General features: G+C 44.0%; 1 protein-coding gene across 4 annotated transcripts in view; it reads left to right on the top strand.

Annotated features, from left to right (window-relative positions):
* The window catches only part of SEH1L (SEH1 like nucleoporin), a 55,779-nt gene that overhangs the window by 24,468 nt on the left and 9,510 nt on the right, over positions 1 to 21,801 (top strand). For 3 of the 4 annotated variants that reach the window (XM_085891251.1, XM_085891252.1, XM_085891253.1), the window contains 3 exons: positions 5,940 to 6,080; positions 10,080 to 10,243; positions 20,844 to 21,015. In XM_085891251.1, coding sequence (XP_085747377.1) covers positions 5,940 to 6,080; positions 10,080 to 10,243; positions 20,844 to 21,015 — 477 coding nt within the window. Of the gene's footprint in view, positions 1 to 5,939; positions 6,081 to 10,079; positions 10,244 to 20,843; positions 21,016 to 21,280 lie in introns of all 4 variants that reach the window. The other variant, XM_085891249.1, reaches the window with a different exon arrangement.

The raw sequence follows: 21,801 nt of genomic DNA, 5'->3' as shown, positions 1-21,801 counted from the left end.
CCCCCCCCCACACCTTATTTTCCACCTTCACACGAAAAGGAGATCTTACATGTTAAGGAGTATAAATAGCTTGTCACAGCATTTTGTGGGGGCACACCCACCAGAAGTAAAGATTATTATAACCACAAACTACAGTATTCGGTAATTCTGTCTGACGTATGATTACCTTTTGAAACAGTCACGAGTGTTGTTAACACTAAACTGAAAGAAATTTGGAGGAAATCCGATGTCCTTGAGGCATTTTATGCGTATAGCATCATCCTCAGACTAGATGTGAGCTGTCTTGATTTGCTCGGCCTCTAGGTATGCTGTTAGCGAGGCCGCGATGATTGTTTGCTAATAAATGTGCTTAAATTAGTCTTTACGCATGAATGTTGTCTCCCATTGCTTGTCCGATTTTTCTTGCCATCAGCTAGATTATGTGGACTATATATACATTTTTTATAACTTGTATCTTGAGGCCTCGTATGTGATTTCTCAGTGCAGGGCTTCAAGTGTGACATGCAATATTACCCTGTACACCATTACAGCCCAATTGTGACCTTTTGTTGATGCATAACCCCATTCCAAACAGTTGCTAGCTTTGTTTAATACTCGCTTGAGGAAAACTTTACGAAAAATGAATGTATTTACACATGGGCGATGTATATACCCTGAGTAGCTGGTCCACACACTTCCCGGAAGTAAAAATATTTTTTTTACCCAGTTATCCAGTTCCGTCAAGTCATGGCCGACTTCCGGTGAAATTAATGACCCAATTTCTCCAAATATTCCTATCCTACACTGCTTTCCGAAGCTCTGTCAGAGACTTTGTTGTGGCCATTACCCCATCATTCTGTCCAGCACATACAAACTTTGCTTCTTCCTCTCTTCCCTCAATCATACCAGACTATCCTTTTCTGCACATATGATGTGTCTAAGCAAAGTATGACAATTTATAGGTTAGCATCAGTGTTTCTAATGTATACGGTGGTCTAATTTAGTCAAACACTGATTTGTTTGTTTGTTCTTGTGGTCCATGGAATTTTAAACATTCGTCTCAAAGACCAGATTTCAAAACCATCAATCTTCTTCATTTCTCTTTTGCACTGTCCATGACTCCCATGCATACATTGCAACTGTAAATACCGGAGTTCGCCTACCTCCACCTCCTCTTGGTTTGTATTCTCACATATTTGTCTTTGCAGATCTTTGTCAGTTCTGACATTGCTGTTCTCCCCAACTCTAACCTTCTATTAATTTCTCCTCTACATTCTCCACTCACTTCAATCTTAAAACGCAGGAAGATGAAACTTTACACTATTTCCACATGATTGTCTCCCAATCTGAACACGTCAATATTCTCAGTTGACAAGATTTTTGTCTTTTTTTAGGTTCAAATAAATCCCAAACCGGGTATAAAAACATTTTTAGGATCGAATCCCGACTCAGCGATAAACTGTCATCCCGGTGTTTCGCAAGCAGGGTGTTTCATGTGTGTGCCATCCCTCGGATGGAAGTTAAGTGGTTCTTCTTATTCTTGCGTTTGGCAGTTTGGCTGCCGGGTAGCTATCATTTTGTTTAGGTGCGACGATGTCGCTGATGCTGTGCCCCTATACCAGTACACTGGTACTCGTTTTGCCAACCTCTGAATAATGACAGGCTGAGTCAACCCCACCTGGTGTTAACTCAGTGGCCAACGAGGCTCAAACTCAGGGCCCTAAGATCCCAAGCCAGCCTCCCTCACTACGAAGCCAACACCAGGCTTAGTTAAATGGTTGTCCCATCTAAAGGCATTACTTGGTGGATGTTAACGTTTCACAGTGTCCTTCATGAAGAGTAAGCGAGCTATTGCCGGCACCATGCCCTGCGCTGACCTTAGTCGAACATCAGGCCTGGCGAGCTGGTTTGCGAAAAACTTGGGTCAAGCTTACATTGGCCAACCCCCACAATAACGTGGGAATAATTGTGGCCGTTAAAGAATAACAAAAAATATTAACACACCACTGAGTGAATGGTGCGCACCTTCATGTTCACATGACCGCTCTCCTGAGAGCAGGCATTTCTAGTAACATGTAAATGTGGCAATAAATGAAAAGTGATTAAAATTAACAATTGGATTTGATTTGGGGTTGTTGAATTTGATGAAATGCTTTGTTTAAATCCATACCTGCTCGACAGCACTTCCTTCCTTCATCAATCAAACTTGTTACAACACATTAAAATAGATTAAAAAAAAATTGTTAAACAATGTCTACCTTTTATAAACTCTTTCTGACGATCGCTAATCAAACTAAACCTTTACAAATGTCACCTTAGTGAGTCTTATTACAATTTATAGTGACTTTCTCATAACCACTGTGAAACTTCCTGTTTTTACTTTTATTTTTTATTGAGAACACACGAGTTACTTTACAAACTTGCAACACCGATACTATCTTCACGTGTTAAAGTTCTTCATCCAAGGAATTCCATCGTCGAGGTGCTGTGTTTTCATTTGTCTGGTTTTACTCAGTCATGATAATGCATTTGCATTATTATTGTAATTGAATTACATTTTGTGAAGTATCACAAATGTATAGAAAGGAAACTTTGTTGTGTAAAAACAAGTTGGGTGAGATTTAAAGATCTATCTGCAATGCAGCCAATAATTTGATCTGACATCGACTTTATATGGTTGAATGAGTTGATCCAATGCTATAGTGGCAAGAAGTCTGATTGGACAAAACAGGTATAATTTGGCATTTGTCATGGGAGTTAAGAAGATAACTCAGCACGCCAAAAGGGATGATGATAAGGGTATGGTTAAGAATATTAAACTTAATAACAAGGCATTATTTAAGTACACGAGGAGTAAAGAACAGGTTAAGAGAAGTGTGGGCCCATTGAGAAATAGCACAGGGAGTGTGGTTAGTGATGAAGATGAGATGGCAGGATTATTTTATGGTTATTTAGCTTCAACAATTTACACAAAAACAATCATGGGAATTATCAATAGCTGAAAGAATCTATCTTGGGGTGAGGAATGACATTTAGAGGACATCCAAGCAGGAGTGGAGGGAGCAAAGAAACAGCAAAGCTATGAAGAAGTAGCTCCAGGGTCAGATCATATACTTCGAGTATTGGGGTAGGTGGTAGATCAGATGAGCATGATAACGGGTCAGATAAGTGTGATGTTTGACATATCATATAAACATGATGGTAACATATCATAGAAGCATGATGGTAACATATCATATAAGTGTGATGTTAACAGATCATATATGCGTGATGTTAACAGATCATATATGCATGATGTTAACAGATCATATAAGCGTGATGTTAACAGATCATATAAGCGTGATGTTAACAGATCATATGAGCGTGATGTTAACAGCGAATGAGCATTATCTAAATAGAGCGGGTGAGCCTGATCGGTATTTACAGAGCGGGTGAGCCCGGTTGACGTTTACAGAGCGGGTGAGCCCGGTCGACGTTTACAGAGCGGGTGAGCCCGGTCGACGTTTACAGAGCGGGTGAGCCCGGTCGACGTTTACAGAGCGGGTGAGCCCGGTCGACGTTTACAGAGCGGGTGAGCCCGGTCGACGCTTACAGAGCGGGTGAGCCCGGTCGACGCTTACAGAGCGGGTGAGCCCGATCGACGTTTACAGAGCGGGTGAGCCCGATCGACGTTTACAGAGCGGGTGAGCCCGATCGACGTTTACAGAGCGGGTGAGCCCGATCGACGTTTACAGAGCGGGTGAGCCCGATCGACGTTTGCAGAGCGGGTGAGCCCGATCGACGTTTGCAGAGCGGGTGAGCCCGATCGACGTTTGCAGAGCGGGTGAGCCCGATCGACGTTTGCAGAGCGGGTGAGCCCGATCGACGTTTGCAGAGCGGGTGAGCCCGATCGACGTTTGCAGAGCGGGTGAGCCCGATCGACGTTTGCAGAGCGGGTGAGCCCGATCGACGTTTGCAGAGCGGGTGAGCCCGATCGACGTTTGCAGAGCGGGTGAGCCCGATCGACGTTTGCAGAGCGGGTGAGCCCGATCGACGTTTGCAGAGCGGGTGAGCCCGATCGACGTTTGCAGAGCGGGTGAGCCCGATCGACGTTTGCAGAGCGGGTGAGCCCGATCGACGTTTGCAGAGCGGGTGAGCCCGATCGACGTTTGCAGAGCGGGTGAGCCCGATCGACGTTTGCAGAGCGGGTGAGCCCGATCGACGTTTGCAGAGCGGGTGAGCCCGATCGACGTTTTCAGAGCGGGTGAGCCCGATCGACGTTTGCAGAGCGGGTGAGCCAGATCGACGTTTGCAGAGTAGATAAGCGTGAGGTTTTCACCTTGATGTTATTTTGTCTTTGAGTATAATGAGGTTTGTGTTAAATAAAAATCTCAGTGGGTATTCTCATTCTAAGAGGGCAATCGATCAATCACATGTTTTAGAGATTCATGACAGAGTCTGATGCTGACAAAGCAGTTCCTGACTCCGGGTTATACTGAGTAGTTTGCTGCTGCCTTCCCGGCTGTCGTAAGGTTAAGAGTTTGTTACTTGTTCAGGGTGCCGGCAAATAGCTTGCTTGCTCTTCACGAAAGACACTGTGGCTTCTTTAACGTCCACCAACTCATGCCGACAGAGGAGATAGACAGTTTAACATATATTTATAGCTTTGTCGGGATTCTAACCCAGGCTCGACAGTGTCGAGGTGAGTGTGCATATTGCCAGGTCATCCTGCTAGTCCGAAGAGGGCAAAAATCAACCTGAACCACAAATGCAAACTACATGCATGCTATTATTAAAGTAACTCTACTCTGGTACTGAGAGTGCTGTGAAGTGTGGTGGTACCATCTCTGACTTATTTCCAGTTGTTACTGGAGTTCGTCAGGGGTGTGTACTAGCCCCCACACTTTTCAGCACTTGTATGGACTGGATTTTAGGGAGGATGTCAGAGAGATAAAGCTGCGGTGCATTATTTGGGAATGCCAAGATCTCTGACCTTGATTTCGCAGATGATGCAGTCATCTTTGCGGAGACTTTGGATATCCTTTTGGGGGCCCTCGAGGTGCTGAATGAGGAGTCGGAGCCGCTGGGATTACGGGTTTCCTGGGTCAAAACTAAGATCCAGGCTTTCAATGACATCTTGGATGCTGCTGTCCTGTCTGTGCCTGTTTGTGGTGAGGATGTTGAGGTCGTGGAGAGATTCACTTACCTTGGCAGTGATATTCATGTCTCTGCTGACTGTGAGTCAGAGGTCAATAGACGTCTGGGTCGGGCCTGGGGAGTCATGGATTCACTGGATAATGGGGTGTGGCGCTGCCGGTACCTGTGCGGGAGGACGAAAGTCCGAGTCTTCAGGTCCTTGGTGCTTCCAGTCTTGCTCTATGGATGCGAGACTTGGACTCTGACGAAGGATCTGAGACAGAGACTTAATTCCTTTGGCACCAGGTCTCTTCGGAGAATCCTTGGCTATCACTGGTCGGACTTTGTGTCCAACGAGCGGTTGCTGAGAGAGACTCAAATGAGATTTGTTACTTGCATAGTCCGTGAGCATCAGCTGCGGCTGTATGGGCATGTGGCTCGTTTTCCTGACTCTGATCCTGCTCACCAGATTCTCTCAGTGAGGGAGTCTCGTGAGTGGAGGAGGCCAATGGGCCGACCACGTGCCTCGTGGTTGCAGCAGGTTCATCGGCATCTCGAGATTGGGATGGGCCAGGCATCTGGCTGGAGTATGGCCAGGTGGAGGCCCCTGGAGTACCAGCGGAAAGTGGACGCAGCGACATGCTGCTCGGGCGCATGCTCCCATACCTAACCTGATTATTAAAGTTGCATGCAACAAATTGATAGATAATCTCGGTAGCATATTGTTAATCAAGTAAAGTGGATAACATTTAATGAAAAGCTGAGTTAATAGTTCTATCTGAAAAAATAATGAATGTATCGCATCGTGTTTTCAAATATTGACTAACTTTCAAACTCCCTGACAGGAAGTATGGCCGAGTGGAAACATTGTTGATGGTCCCAGAACCAGTACACGATCTTGCATTTGCACCGAACCTTGGTCGCTCCTGCCATCTCTTGGCCATTGCCAGCCGTGACGTACGGATCATCCAGCTCAAACCTCTCAGGTATCTCAGATTCTTTCCCTCGGTTCACCTGCCTTTGGACACGTCTGTCACATGTCAATTATAACTGAGCTTTGTGCATGTATGTGTGTTCACAGTGCTCATTTTAGTATTATTGTTTCATTCACAAATTACTATTAAGATCCCTTTGTGCTTGTAATCTCAAAAATCTATTTGAATAAAGAAACTAACAAAACTTTAATCTTCCACATTGGCATTGGCATTTGCTGTCATTTATTACTCATGGTCTATTTTTGAATTCACTGTGATTTGTAACATGAGATACACTTGTATTTAATATTTGTCATTTCTCTTGTTGATGTGTTTTAATCGGTGGTTGTTTTGACTTCCTAATCCAAATGAACAAATAGTAAGAGGTTCAGTTGTCCAAAAGGCACAACTAACAGTAAATTATACTGAGGATCAAAAATGTTTTCTTTAAACTTGACTTTGCTTCAGTAACCAACCTTGTTCAAATGGTTCTTTAAAATTTTAAAATAAGCGCTTAATATTTACCAGAGTTTTGGTAAATTTAACGTTTATCTGAATTCCTTTTGCCAATGGTCCAGGCCCAGCTGTTGATTATACAGGGTGATCCATTAAATGATGATGTTTACAGTTCTGTTTGAAAAAAAAAATTGTCGAACGCAATAATCCATATATCAAATACAAATGACATTCTTGGGAGATTTATTTTTCATTTGCATGTTCAACATCACCATAATTTTGCCAATTTGCTTCCTCGAACCGATCATATTAAAATATACAATTTTGTATGTCTGTCTGTCTGTCTGACCATGCTACATTTGTTCGTTACTTATCTAATCTCAATCAAACTTCACTGGAGGATTAAGGGTCACATGATGGAGGTTGAAGTGATCTATTTTGCCCTCCTCCCCAAGGGGGTTTTCTGCCTTTGGTGAAGTTCGTGTTAAGGTGTATAGATAGTTTACTGTGGCATTTTTCCAAGATCACTTCCAATAACAAAAGTAATAACAACACTAATGTTAAAAAAATATCAATAGAATAATATTAATGTGATTACAAAACAATATTAATACTAATAATGTATCCCCTCCCCAAGGGTTTTTTCCTCCTTGGACAAATGCCGTGTTAGCGTGCATAAATAGCTTATTGTGGTGTTTTGTAGGGCACCCCTACTGGAAGTAAAACATTATAAACCACAAACACGTATGATTACATTTTTTGAACAGTTGCTACTGCTGTTTAACACGAACCTGAAAGGGAGGAAACCCGACATTATTGAGGCATTATATACTTATAATCATGTCCCCCACAGACTAACGGACCCGAGCCGAGATCTACTGTAATCTATATACCCCAGAGAGGATAATAACATGACCCTTCCTGCCACTCCCTTAGGGAGTGGGTGTACTAGTGGTTAAAATTATTCATTTCTCTAGTACACAAGTCATTGCTGATTGAGCTGCACAATTACACAACGTTCACCCTCAAATCTGTGAGTTTTTGACCTTTGTGTAAAACCTAACTGCTCAAACTTCCCCACTGAAAATAATTGCAAGGATTTAAGTTGGGGATACGAGCAGGCCAAACTTTTCCATGTTGGTGCCTGTGTGTGTAAATTTGAGAAAAATGGCATGATCATAAATGTTTTAATGTGAAAAAAATAAATGAAGAACAAGCGCGAGAATTGCTTTGCAATAAATATCCCCTACCGGTCCCAATTAATGTTCAGGAGATAAAAATTTGTTTGCGTTTAACGCACGCTCGAGCCGAGACTGGAACCAAAATGATAAAGAAGAAGAAGAAGAGAAACCCTATAACCCACAATGTTTGGATCTATTTGGCAAAATAAAAGTAAAAGCAATCTTAATTTACTAATATATTTTGTAGACGAGAAACCAATAAAGACAAATAGGATAACAAACCAGAGATAAAAAATTAGTTTGCTTTAATGCACGCTCGAGCTTATTTATAACCCGAAACTTATTTATAACCTATGAGTAACGTGTTATAGGCACGTTATGCGATCGTTGACACACGTCGAGGCACGTTACTTGTAAGTTACTTATAAGTCGAAACACATTGAGGTAATGCTTAGTGTACCCAAAACTTATTTCTAACCTATGAGTAACGTGCTTTGAACCTATGTGTAACGTACCTCCAATGCATATTGACGTATGTAGACGTATTTGATTGACGTCTTCCGGACGACCACAGAACTTACTGAATGTGTTTCTAATTTACAGCTACCGTATAATGGCGTATTGGCAGCGTTTACAAAAAAAACAACAACAATAACTTCTGATATTTCCGCACGTGCCGTTATGTCACGTCCGATTGCCTCTTCAGTTTGCTCATGTCTTATTCTTAGTTCCTCCTCTGTGAATATTTTCTGTTTGAGGATATTGTCACGTCGACGTCGAAACTTAAAAGCAAATGTCCGAATATATTTTAAAATTCGTGATAGACTAACAAAAAAAAATTAAAAAAAAGAACAACTTCAGATATTTCGTCACATGCCTTCACGGAGCCAAGGAGAAAGAAAGAAAATGTGCTTTGACGGAGAAAATAAGTTTCGGGTATGCTAAACATTTCCTCGACGTGTTTCGACTTATGAGTAACTTACAAGGAACTTGTGTCGACGTGTCAACGATCGCATATCGTGCCGACAACTTGTTCCCAGCGTAGCGGAACGTGTGAGCCATACGGCGAGTACGTCGTAAAATTTTCAGCATGCTTGAAATTTCACGACGTACGAGACGTACCATGAAATATGACAGCATACTTCATGGTTTTTCAGCGTGCTCTTAACGTATACACAATTTACCCATAACGTATTCGACGTGTGCCATCTTGGTTCGGCAAATTTTTCATAGGTCGGCCATACGCTGGCTAAATCGTCAAGGTGTGACTGCGTGGTTGACACTTTCAGTTTTCAGGCGGTTATGATTTAAATCGGCGTGCGGCAGGTTTTTAACAGGCTACGCCACGAGTTCGTCGGCGATGCGTGCAGCGCGCTATGCCTAAGTTAAACTATCGTTGGGCATAGGTTGTGAACGCCGACAACAGGCTAAGCATTCATTGGTATAAGTTATGTATAAGACAACGAAACGTTCTCTGCCCGTTACTAATATGTTATGCATACGACCAACATGTTACGAGTACGACCAAAACTTAAAAAAAAAAAAAATTTTCAGCGTACGCCAACGTTTTACATACATTTTTATACGTTGCCATTGCTGGCTAAATCGTCAAGATGTGACAGTGCCTTAAGGCCTGATGCCTGCCGATCTGTACTGCTTCAAGCAATGGCGGTGCATGATCTTATTGGGGTGGATTCAAACCAGCTGTCCAGCCAATGTGTGTAAAACATTGGGGTGGAGTCAGGGTAGCTGAACACTGACCCATGTATAATATGATATCTTTAAGGTTAAGCACGTGTCTAACAATGTGAAAAATTGATGAAATGCCCTGAAACTCGAACTTCTTCTGTAACTTATAATCATAAAGCCATGTACCAAGTTTCAGTTGAATATGTTAAAGGGTATGGGGAAAAAAAGCTTAAAAACCACAGGTGGGACGGATGGACTGACAGACAGACAGCAAACCTCTAGTCCTCTCTGGTGAAATCGGAGGGGACTAATAACTCTCACAATATGGGAGTTGCACCTTTCAACATGTGAACCATTGTGCATGCACAAACACTATAAAAAGTCATTTTGAGGAATGCCAAACTAAGTGTGCCTTCGATGATTAAGGCACCAATAATACCATAATCTTTAACTGCCATGCCAAATAATGCTTTGAATGTGGGGCCAACAATCCCTGCTTTTGACCCTACAAAAAATATATTTATCATACCATTGTCATTTTGTGGGCCTGCCTCAACTAGTAATGGCCTTGTTTGCTTGGTTGCTTAGCAGAACTACACCACTAGGTAACACCATTGGATGATTTTTGTGTTGTTGTTGTTAGATGCTGTTAACACAAACTTTTGCCATCCTTCCACCCCTAAAGAAAAGAAGGCGTGTTATCCCAACCAGTTAGTCCAGGACGCTTTGAGACGCAGCAGTTGGCTCAGTTTGATGGTCATGGTGCTCAAGTGTGGCGCGTGGCCTGGAACGCCACGGGTACTGTGCTTGCCTCCTCTGGCGATGATGGGTGCGTTCGGCTATGGAAAGGTAAGACTCGATAACATTGGACCGATGAACATTGCATTCAGTTTATATTTAAAGTATTTCATTTTTTCTCTTTAATCATGCATATTTCTGTAATATAAATCTGCAGTAAAACCTTGTTTAGCCTGACTTAATAGGGGAGTGGGGGGGGGGGAGTAGCTGTCTGGCTGTATCATATACATATCATATATATATATATATATATATATATATATATATATATATATATATATATATATATATACATATGAAGACCACAAGGGGAAAACCAGAGATGTCACTTTTTATAAATTTCAGGGTTATTGCACCTGCCAATAGTTGGCAACATAAGGTTTCCTCTCACAATATTACTTTAACAAATAACCAGGGGTGTCACATAATTTATATGGTATAAAGTTTAGCCGTGCAATGAAAAAACAAGTGTTGTCAAAGCTGAACAAGTAGAAACCCAGAGTTGTCAGTACTTTACTCCTGGTTATCTCCCTTTCATTCATGTTAACTGTTCCACCATAATATTCAGAGTTGAGAAAATAAAAAATGAAAGGTTGTAAAACTTTCACAGCATAAACTCTGAGCACTACAATGGCCTATTTGCTTATATCATGGGCTCCGTAGTTGGTGCATATCGTGGTTCAAGCCTGGTCAAACCTTTATTGTGACTTTTATGGGACCCACGCCATGGCTTAATGGTTAGCGCGTCTGAGTACCCATCCTCATTCGATGTACCCACCGCCCAATCAACCTGCTTAGGTATATGAGGGAGTCACATGAGGTGACTTCGGCTATCGCGGGATGGTTTATCCTTGGTTTCCTCCCGGTTTTCCATCATATTAAGTAGTACGGAGTAAGAAATGGAGAATCTGTCGTCATATAAGCGAAATACCCTTGAGTATGGCGTTGAACACCAATCAAACAAAAAAACAATGACCGTTTAATGTTGAAAAAAATAATCTGTGATCACCAAAGTCAAGTAATGTATGCTAATAACCAACAAGCATGAATTTGCTACACATCCTGGGTTAAAATTGCATGGCAATTATTAAACAAGGGAATAACCAGTGATGTCAGTTTGCAACATTGATTCGTTCTTTGCTCTTAAATTAAATAACACAGAAGCTTGGCAAATGCTACATGCTTAATTTGATCGGCCAATGATCCCTCTTCCTTTTACTGGAAAAGAAATCTATATGACAGTTATTAAACAGTCCACCAAAGTCTTGAAACTTTGTTTTGCAGTTTCTTCAAAATTGACTTCTTCTGACATCTCTGGTTTTCCCCTTGTGGTCTTCATATACGATATGCATATACCTAGACATGATGCATGGTGATACACAACTAACTGCAACAAAACCCAACATTCTTTGATTAATTGATATCCAGATGGCAGTCTGGTGTAGTCCAAACTTATGTTTATTAAAAGAATGAACACAAAGCAACACATCGACACAACACCACACAAAGCAAAAAGTGACTGACTCTTCTCTCTGTTCTGGCTTCTGCTTTGCCTTTTCATACTCAGCTCACGAGCCTTCCTGAAAGGCCCTCCTAACGACTAGTTGTAAATACGAGACAGTTCTACACAGGGTGTTCTAAAAAGACCCGGACAACTTTGGTTGTTAATAGATTTAGAACGACAAATGATACAATACCCTTTAGTTTCTATGATACTCATAAAGTTTTGTGCACACCATCAATACACTTCAATATGAGCTCTGTTTGTTACGTGCAGGACATCAAGGCTCTACACGAGTTCTTGCCATGTTCGGCTCAGCATGTTTAGCATCCACCAGTGCGCATGCAGCTGTGATCCGAGAACAAAGATCCTGCAGGTTTGCCACCTTGGTGTTGTCGACAACATCTTTGACAAATCCCCATAGAAAAATATCAAGTGGGGTTGTCTGGTGATCATGGGGACCAGGTGGTTGGTTCGTCTCTGCCAATCCAGCAAGCTGGAAATCTTTCATTCAGGACGGCTTGAACGACTAAGTTCCAATGAGGGGGAGCGCCGTCCTGTTGAAAAATATTGGGTTGCAGGTCTTCAATCTGTGGAAAGGCAAGTCCTAACAACTTTTTCATGAAATTGTTGAGGTCACTGTATCTCCACAAAGAAAAACGGAACCACCAAGCGGTTATGAAGGCCACATCACACATTGACCTTTGGACTGTCATGTATGTGTTCAATGACCACTTGGGGGTTTTCAGAGCCCGAGATCCTCACATTGTGTTGGTTAACCTTTCCCGATACATGAAAGCAAGCCTCGTCTGTGAACATGACCTTTTTCAGGTAATCTTCATCATTCTCTACGCGACAGCATTTCCAAGGCAAATGCTTTGCATTTGGGTGCATCATTTGATTTGAGTTCTTGCAGGCATAAAGCTTCAGCCTTTTATGCACAATCCTGTGTACCGTGGTGGTTGGTAGTCCCGGTTCTCTGGATGCTTGTCGGATTGATTTTCTGGGACTTTGTTGAAATGATTCACGCACTGTTCAACATCTGCTGCACTTGTGCTTGGTCGACCAGTACTTTTATGTTTCTGACAACTTCCAGTCTCCTCAAACCTCTTGTACCATTCTATGATACTAGTCCGCGATGATGGATTCCTTCCATACCTCGTATGTAAATTATGCTGAATTTCCATGTCGGATCTCGTCTCAATGAACCATTCGACGCACTGAGCTTTCTCCTGTGGAGTCGCCATTTTCTTTTACATTAAACCACCAGATCTGAAAGTAAAGAAAACGTTGAGTTTCTGTATCATATACAACAAAGGGTATCGTCATATCATTTGTGGTACTAAATATTGTTGCAGACCCGGGGTCGCGGGAGTACAACGAGGGGGAAAATATCCCTGGTTTCTCCCCGGACTCACCGGGAATCACAGGCCGCCACACACGAATAAGTTCATTTTGTGGCGGGTCCCTAATTGACTGCGAGCGCCAATAATTTGACCATGTGACCCAGTGTCCTCTGTCTGACTACCATTTAACTAGGAACACATGGTCGCCTTGTCAGGGAACCGTGTCCTCGATGCGTACTTGTGTTACTTACTGTATCAGGTGCAACTGAACAGAGATGCCAAGTACGCACCGGCTAATAAGCAGGTTTTGGGGGTATAACTTCCCGGCTATGTTAAGGTGTGGACCATGCTGGACGAATAGAGGAAAAGACAAAAACGAGCTGGGTACGTTTATAACAAAGCGAGGAAAGTTATGTGGCACAGTATGGGATTTATTCACAAATGTACAGCAGGGGAAAGCAAGGAATTTATGGTACGGCAAAATAAATGCAATAGTCACAAAAGAAGACAAAGTGCAGATTTCCCCCAAATTAACTTGTACAATCTTAAATTACACGATACATGACAGGCACCATTACACGCACACACCTGAGGAAAATTAGAGATAGCCCAGAGAGATGAGGCAGTTGAGGACTTGCGACCTGTGGTACCTGGCGTGGCCGATGGACCGGCGCAACCCAAACACTTAGGAAGGTGGAAGGAGGAGGAAAACTGAAGGGGTCTATGGTGTGGGAGTGAGAGGTGCGAGTGTATAGCAGCGTGGTGGGAGAGGTGTGAGTCAGTCAGATCGCTCTGTAAAGAACAGTTGTTCGGGACTTGCCCTCGCCGATTGCTGTTTGTGCGTCCACAGTGGATGAGACATAGATGGGAGAGATGATGTGTAAGAAAAAGACCTTCACAGATTTGTGTCAGAGTTTGTAAGTGTAAATGGTGGGTGCTAGATGCAGCCAAACTGAGCATCGATGAAACTGGGATGGTCGTTGCCCGTTCTGATAATCGCTTCCTCCGCTCCTATAACTTGCTCGGCCGTGCCGATTTGTGGCATTAGCTCGGTGCTGGAGAGCTCTTGTCCAGCCGCCTTGAGAAGTGAAGTCTGCCTCCTGCACTGTCTGCCAATCTCTGCGATTTTCTCTCTATTGTAAGCTGAATTGCTCCTTTTATGGGCCCCCAAGTGAGGGAGGAACTAAAATTCAGATCAAACAAGGCTGAAGGCGTTTATGAGCTCCCCCATTGGTGCACAACGGTCACCCTGCGCCGTGGCCACGCCTGGCTTCAGAATAAAAAATGGCCCCATTCGCTCCTGGACCTTGCCATGCGTCGGAGCTCCGAGATTAACATGGGCAATAGTTTTCGGGAGCGCTCGCTGGCCCCGAACATGTGCTGGACTCCATTTAAGTGTGGCCATTTAGGGAAACCCCAGCACTATCCCTACATATTTGAATAAATCCCAGCGCATGCTTGCGCTTTGAGTTATACCGCGAAACAAGCCGACTCTCATTCCCTCGACATCTTTGGCATCTTTCGAGACTGTGGTGAGCATCCAAGGGCTATATGGCGGTTGTAGAGAGATAAGAGAAGCGTTGTGGCATTCGTTGTGAAGAGATTGGGAGAGGAGGTTGTAAAGGTGGTGTTTCGGTGAAGAGGGAGGTGTTCGTACCTGTGGCGTTTGTGGTGAAGACGTGGACGTAGGTTGCTGTGGGGATTTTTAGAGACGTATGGAGTTGTTATGGTGAGCGATGTAATGTTGTGGTGAGCATAATAAAGGTCTGAGGTGAGGCGGCAGTTGTATTTTGGCATGTGTTTGCAAAGGAACCCCACTGTGTTTCGCATTCCTGGCACCGCTACTGTTCTGCATGCGTGCTTGCGTGGTTTGTGTAAGAAGTAAAGTGAGATAAAAGAAAGGATTGAAGATTGAAGACCGAACAAAAAGCCCTACGCAACGCATCTTTCCCATTTACCCACTCGACACATGGAAAAGACCAACTAAACATGTACTAATGAAATAACTACCTTGGCATTACTGTTTGTTGTGTGCCATTGCCTAGGAGGAGTGCCAGTTTTCCAAAACTGCAACACAATATTAACAACCAAAGTTGTCCAGGTCTTTTTGGAACACCCTGTATATCTCGGAGTCAGAAACTGCTCAATACAACGAGATGACTCCATATCTGGAAGCAGCGAGAAATTCCCCGAACACTTGCGATCTTTCCACAACCTGTAAATCCAAGTTTAACATTAACACTTGTCATTTTCTTACTCGACCATCCACCTACAATTAGCATCGAAGCTTAATAAACATAAAGTACTGCAGTATATAATAAACAATTGGTTCCACATTGAATCATATTTTTACCAACATTATTGATGCACAGAACACAATTCACTGCCTAACGGTCACTTGTAAAAAAATTTAAAATCATAATGAGCGATTTTGTGAAATTTTAATTATTTTTGTGCCTCCGCTAATGAAGTCGCGGAGGCATTATGTTTTCGGGTTTCCCGTCCATCCGTCCATATGTCTATCCGTGCTAATTTTCTCTGTTTTCTCTCCAATCACTTATCTGATTGACACAAATTTTTTTTACCATAGGTGCGATTACTCATGCAAAATGTTTTAATGATAATTGTGATGTCATAGGTCATGTGGTGTGGCAGCCATATTGGAAAAAGGGAAAAACTTTGGACCTCTGTCTCCCTAACCGTTCCATGGAAAAAAAAATGAAACTTGGCACATGTCAAGTACTCACCATGGGAAACAAGTAATTTTTTTGATAATGTCATAGGTGACTTTGTTATGACGTCATAATCACATACGTCGAACGCTTTAGCCGATCAGTTTGAAAATTTTTCACGGGGGGAAAAAATTGATGGCGTCATTGGTCACATGGTTCGGCAGCCATATTTTTCTTACCATGAAAGCCTTCAAAAATCTTCTCCGAAATAGCTGAACGGATAAAGGCGAAACTTTACAGGTATGATCGGCTCTCCATGAGGAACAAAAAGTTATTCGCTTATAACGTCATAGGTCACATGATTTGGCAGCTTTATTTTTTTTGAAGAAAAACCTTTTAAAATCCTAGTGTAGACGGTATAAACGGTATGGGCTATATACGGTATTCTTTGTGCATCAAACGGCGGTGTATTTCTTTTTTTCTACTACTATTTCTACTACTGTTGCTAATTATGTTCTGTGGATTAAGTCTTTTGAGAATCGGCATCCACAAAATCAGAAAATACAATGAATGTTTTATTTGTAATTTGACCTAACCTTCACTTATTTTCTGTAATTTACTACATTCTGTTTTTGTCAATGTTAGATTCAGTTTCCCGTTTCAAAACACGGATTCTGTGAATTCCGTCCATGTTCCACGATTGCGGAATATCACTGCCTCATGTTTAATTGTTGCAGTCAGAACAGTGTACAGATGCAAACACTTGGCTGTGTAAATGCACTTTGCAGTTTTCACCTTTTTTAGTTCACAGTGATCAAATCAAATCCGATCACCACTTGATTCATTGATTTGCTGTTATTTTTGTCTTATTTATTTTCCTAGCATGGCCTAATGTGTGAACAAGATCGTTCCCTTGCATGACCTAATGTATGAGCAGGACTTTGTTTTACCTTTATGATTGTTGTGATTTTTTTTTTACCCCATGCACATGAAGCGAATAGCGTGGTTAAGCAGTTGATTCACTCTGTCTGTCTGCCTCTGTCTGTCTGTCTCTGATCGAGGAACTACTTAATTTCAGTTTGATGTTATATTTTGAACGCTGTATGTGGAACATGAATCGGAACACAAACCTGCAGGTTACTAGTACGTTTGCTCTGAATTTGGCAAATTGTATGGAATGTCGTCCTGATCACGCATGCACACAGAGAAGTAAGGTCTCGTCTTGTTTTACTCTGCTAGTCTGCCAGTGAAAAAAGAAAATAGAAAATCTTTCGAAACAAGAAATGCAGTTTTCAAGGGATGTCATAAAGGACACAAATAACTAATGTGACATGTTGATTTATAATAATAACTAAACAGCAACAGTTAAAAAAAACCCTTCCCAAGTCCTTTTTGTCAAGACCATGTTGGGTAAGGTGATCTCTGAACTCTCTAGTTGTTGAGAAAAATGCCAAGGGCGTAGAAAGGGCCCTTTGTATGGTATGTGCCATGTGGCAAACTATCGAAAAGAAGGGACATTCCCTGGCTTGTGGAAAATGCAAGACAATATAAAAAATTAGGCACATTAAAAAAAATCTCATGTGCGTGCTGTACCATCCTTGTGTTCTTAGGAGGAATCAAGTAATGCTCCAGAAAAGTTCATATAAAGGGGTGCCAATTTTTTGAACAAATTAATCACACACATGCACATTATCTTGAACTGCATGTTTTCCTTTTCAAGGTACACAAGAAACTTTATGTACTGACGGGTTTTGACCTATATATGTAGGGCGCCCCTTTACATGAACTTTTCTAGAGCATTACTTGGTTCCTCCGAAGAACACAAGGGTAGCACAGCATGCACACCAGAGAGTTTTTAAGATGCCTTATCTTCGATTGTTTGGCATTTTCCACAAGCCATGGAATGTCCCTTCTTTTCTATAGTTTTCCACATGGCACATACCATATAATGGGGTCTTTTCTATGTCCCTAGCATTTTTCCCAAGAATCCTCTTCAAATTTCAAGTCAATCGGATGAAAATTGAGGACTTCAGAAATTTGGCCTATATTGACCTTTTAGCCTATGTTGACCTCAAAAATAATTGGTGGTTGAATTTAGTGACCTGATATGCAAATCCAGTTCAAATTTCAAGTCAATCGGATGAAAATTGAAGATTTCAGAAATGTGGCCAATGTTGACCTTTTGCCGATGTTGACCTCAAAAGAGTGACCGCTACATCACATGGTCATGTGACATATGGTAAAGTTTTAATTTCCTCCGCTGAACGGTTTTCTATCTTAACAAAATGCAGACACATACGACGTACGACATGCATACATACACGACCAATCGCTTAACCCTGCTTTTCGCTTCACAAGCTCAGGGTATATAGCCTTTGCCTTTGAAGTAATTTCTATTTCAAGTTTCATTGTATAGCCTTTGAGATATGAACGCCAACACATTTTGGTCTGACAGACGGATGGACAGACTGAGACACCAATGTGCATTTCAATGGTTTTCGTTAAAAACTCAAGAATGTGGAAATGGACGTTGCTGAAATTTGGAACATATTGTTGTGAATCTGGAAGCCATGAGCACGCAACATACAGGTCCTATAGATCAGTTATATCGGTAAGTACGTGTTGCCAGTTAGCTCCCTTTTCCCTTGTCTAATGGGAATTAAATGTACATGCGCTGTGCGTTATTTTAATAGTTAGGATTTTTACACCCCTTATAACAAGAACAACATGCCTTCACCTCGCTTCCTTACACCGACACCATTGTCTACGTGCGTTTGACCACGTATGTGGGCGGAGTTTCCTCGGCCAAAAGAGCTCCGACTCTGCCCCGGAGAGATGGAATGTTCCCCCCGACCAATGGGAGGCGTGAGACGTCTCGGACACCAACGTTCCCACGAACCCCGGACCAACGGGAGGCGTGAAATGTCTCGGACACCGACGTTCCCACGAACCCCGGACCAATGGGAGGTGTGAGACGTCTCAGACATGGACTTTCTCACGAACCCCGGACCAATGGGAGGCGAGACGTCTCAGATGGCGATCCTTCCCACGACACCCCATCCCACAGGAGAAATGCCATATAAGAAACGCCAGGGCCTTGGAAAGAGCGTCAGCGTCAGGGTTGGGCGATCGGGTTTGAGGTGCCAGAGATCGACTTGTCTGGTCTGGTCGGCTTGGCAGCGATCGGGTTCGAGGTGCCGGAGATCGACTCGTCTGGTCTGGTCGGCTTGGCAGCGATCGCTTCGAGGTGCCGGAGATCAACTCGTCTGGTCTGGTCGGCTTGGCAGCGATCGCTTCGAGGTGCCGGAGATCGACTCGTCTGGTCTGGTCGGCTTGGCAGCGATCGGTCGTCTCTCGTCTCGTCCACCTGGCGTCCGACGCTTTTCCTCCGTCCCTGGTGCTTGGAGTGGCATCGTTGCTGCAGGTTCGAGTCCCAAAGAGCCAGATCATCGAAGACCACATGAGGTGGACAGGTCCAAGCGCAGGCTCTGGTCTCTAGCTCACCTGTCCTTGAGCTGGAGGCCTTCAATAAAGACCATTGGGGTCCATTTCTGTGTGTGTGTGTGTGTGTGTGTGTGTGTGTGTGTGTGTGTGTGTGTGTGTGTGTGTGTGTGTGTGTGTGTGTGTGTGTGTGTGTGTGTGTGTGTGTGTGTGTGTGTCCATCTTTAAGTAAAACTGTTAAGTGCCTTGTACATTATTTGCATTTCATTTCTATTCGTCGTTATAACTCTGCTTCTTACGTGCTCCCTTCCTTCCCCACCGATTGTAAATAAATACCCCATTTGTTAAATGTATCAGTTCGTCCTCGTCCTTTCTTTTATTGGTTTAACACGGTGCGTGTTGGAGAACTAGCCAGGCTGTTGCCACTGTAAAGGGATATTTGGACCGACGAAAACTTGGTGACCGTCCGCTCGGGTCGCACACGGTTCGAGTACGCTAGCGTCTCGTTCCGTACGAGCATCGTCGAGGGTGAATTCCCCCGGTAGTTGGGCGACGTGGGTATTTAGGTAAATTGAAATTGACAATCGACCCTACCCCACGTGGTCGATCTATTGGCAAACTTCGGTCCAATAAGGGACCCGTCGGCTCCGGAGTTATCCGGGGTGACGACCTATACATTCTGGGTGATCGGTGGAGTCGACCCTGCAGCTCCATCTAGCGGTCGTGCTCGTCGCCGATACCCGGCCCCGCAACAATATTACCTCGACGTACAAAGGATTTACTTCTGAAATTTGCAGCCGATTTCGTCCTGTAGAAACCGAGAAACGAATTTTCAGTCCCTGTGTTAAAGTTGCAGACAGAGAAACCGTCCCATTATAAAGGGAGGGTGCTTTGCGCCTCTCTTGATTCCTGTTGCAGTCGCTACTACGGCTTCCAATGTCATGCGAGGGGGCGTCCGATGGGTGTTGGCGTGAGGGGCGTCCGACGGGGTTGGCGTGAGGGGTCGTCCGGCGGGTTTGGCGTGATGGGTCGTCTGGGGTTGGCGTGAGGGGTCGTCCGGCGGGGTTGGCGTGAGGGGTCGTCCGGCGGGGTTGGCGTGAGGGGTCGTCCGGCGGGGTTGGCGTGAGGGGCGTCCGACGGGGTTTGCGTGAGGGGCGTCCGACGGGGTTGGCGTGAGGTGGCGTCCGACGGGGTTGGCGTGAGGGGCGTCTGACGGGGTTGGCGTGAGGGGCGTCCGACGGGGTTGGCGTGAGGGGCGTCCGACGGGGTTGGCGTGAGGGGCGTCCGACGGGGTTGGCGTGAGGGGCGTCCGACGGGGTTGGCGTGAGGGGCGTCCGACGGGGTTGGCGTGAGGGGCGTCCGACGGGGTTGGCGTGAGGGGCGTCCGACGGGGTTGGCGTGAGGGGCGTCCGACGGGGTTGGCGTGAGGGGCGTCCGACGGGGTTGGCGTGAGGGGCGTCCGACGGGGTTGGCGTGAGGGGGTGTCCGACGGGGTTGGCGTGAGGGGCGTCCGGGGTTGGCGTGAGGGGGCGTCCGACGGGGGTTGGCGCGAGGGGGCGTCCGCGGGAGTTGATGTGAGGAGGTGTACAATGGAATCAAAATAATTGTTTGTTTTCAACAAGTATGAAAAGAGAACTTTTCATAAGAATGTCAAATAATTTTGTTTTTTTGGTGTGTTCCTATTTACTTAGCCAACTACCTTGGGAACTGGAAGTGTGTCGGTGTGCTGAAAGGGGATGGCAGCCCTGTGCAAGGTGATGGTGCAGGATCCGCTCAGACAGTACCAGGCTGTGCGAACACGTCCGGTGGACCCATAACACCGATCTCTGGATTTCCAATTTTAAATGGGAATCATGCCATCAGGTACAGGGCTAATTATACAGGCTTTCGGAGAGGTTTCCAATCCCAAGTGTTTTTGTAAGATGGTTTGGATTTAGGTTGACATTGAACCACTTTTGGGCGATGCTCTGCTTGATCATCTAACGCCCAACTTGTCTCGCAACTAATTTTAGTTTGTGTTATGTTTGCAACCCTCACTGATTGGCCAACCCTTTCCCTTAACCCCCATACCTTTATTCCTCCCTCGGCCTCTCCATAGTCTAATATCTTTGTTGGTTTTCCTCGACAGAAACCGCCTGCCCTGCACATCTCCGTAGGCGCTACGGTGTTGTCATTGCGTGGTGTTGGTGTGGCATTGGCTTGGCCCCGAGTGGCACGCTACAGCAAGCATCCAAACACAAACACACGTCTATCCCTGACCAGCCTCATTCCTCCCACCTCTCTCCTCAGGACTGCTACCACTAAATCACTAATGCTCTCAACTTGCTCCTCATTCCACTACCTCTCCCATACTCACCTCGTGTGATATTGTGCTTTTCCTTTTTTTTTGTCCGATTGTTTTTTTTTGTTCATTTCTGAACTGAAGCTTTGCTTGGCCCTTTACAAAGTTCTGGCTCTTTATCTTTCCTGATTGGCCAGATTTGCAAATTGAATGTCAAGTGTTTATAACATCCTTTGACCAGGTTTGCACTTTGGGAAATGTATTACATCTTCAGAGTTTAAAATGTTTTTTTCTTACACTCCCTTCGCATTTGCTCATTCCTTGTCTATTATTTCTCGCCTACCCTCTTTCTCTTCATCATCTTTTTT

This window comes from Eptatretus burgeri, chromosome 8 (genome assembly GCF_056783735.1).
Source record: "Eptatretus burgeri isolate ZD-2024b chromosome 8, Ebu_testis_v1, whole genome shotgun sequence".
NCBI lineage: Eukaryota > Metazoa > Chordata > Myxini > Myxiniformes > Myxinidae > Eptatretus > Eptatretus burgeri.
The sequence above is the reverse complement of the archived record's forward strand: the minus strand, read 5'-3'. Positions and strand labels throughout refer to the sequence as shown.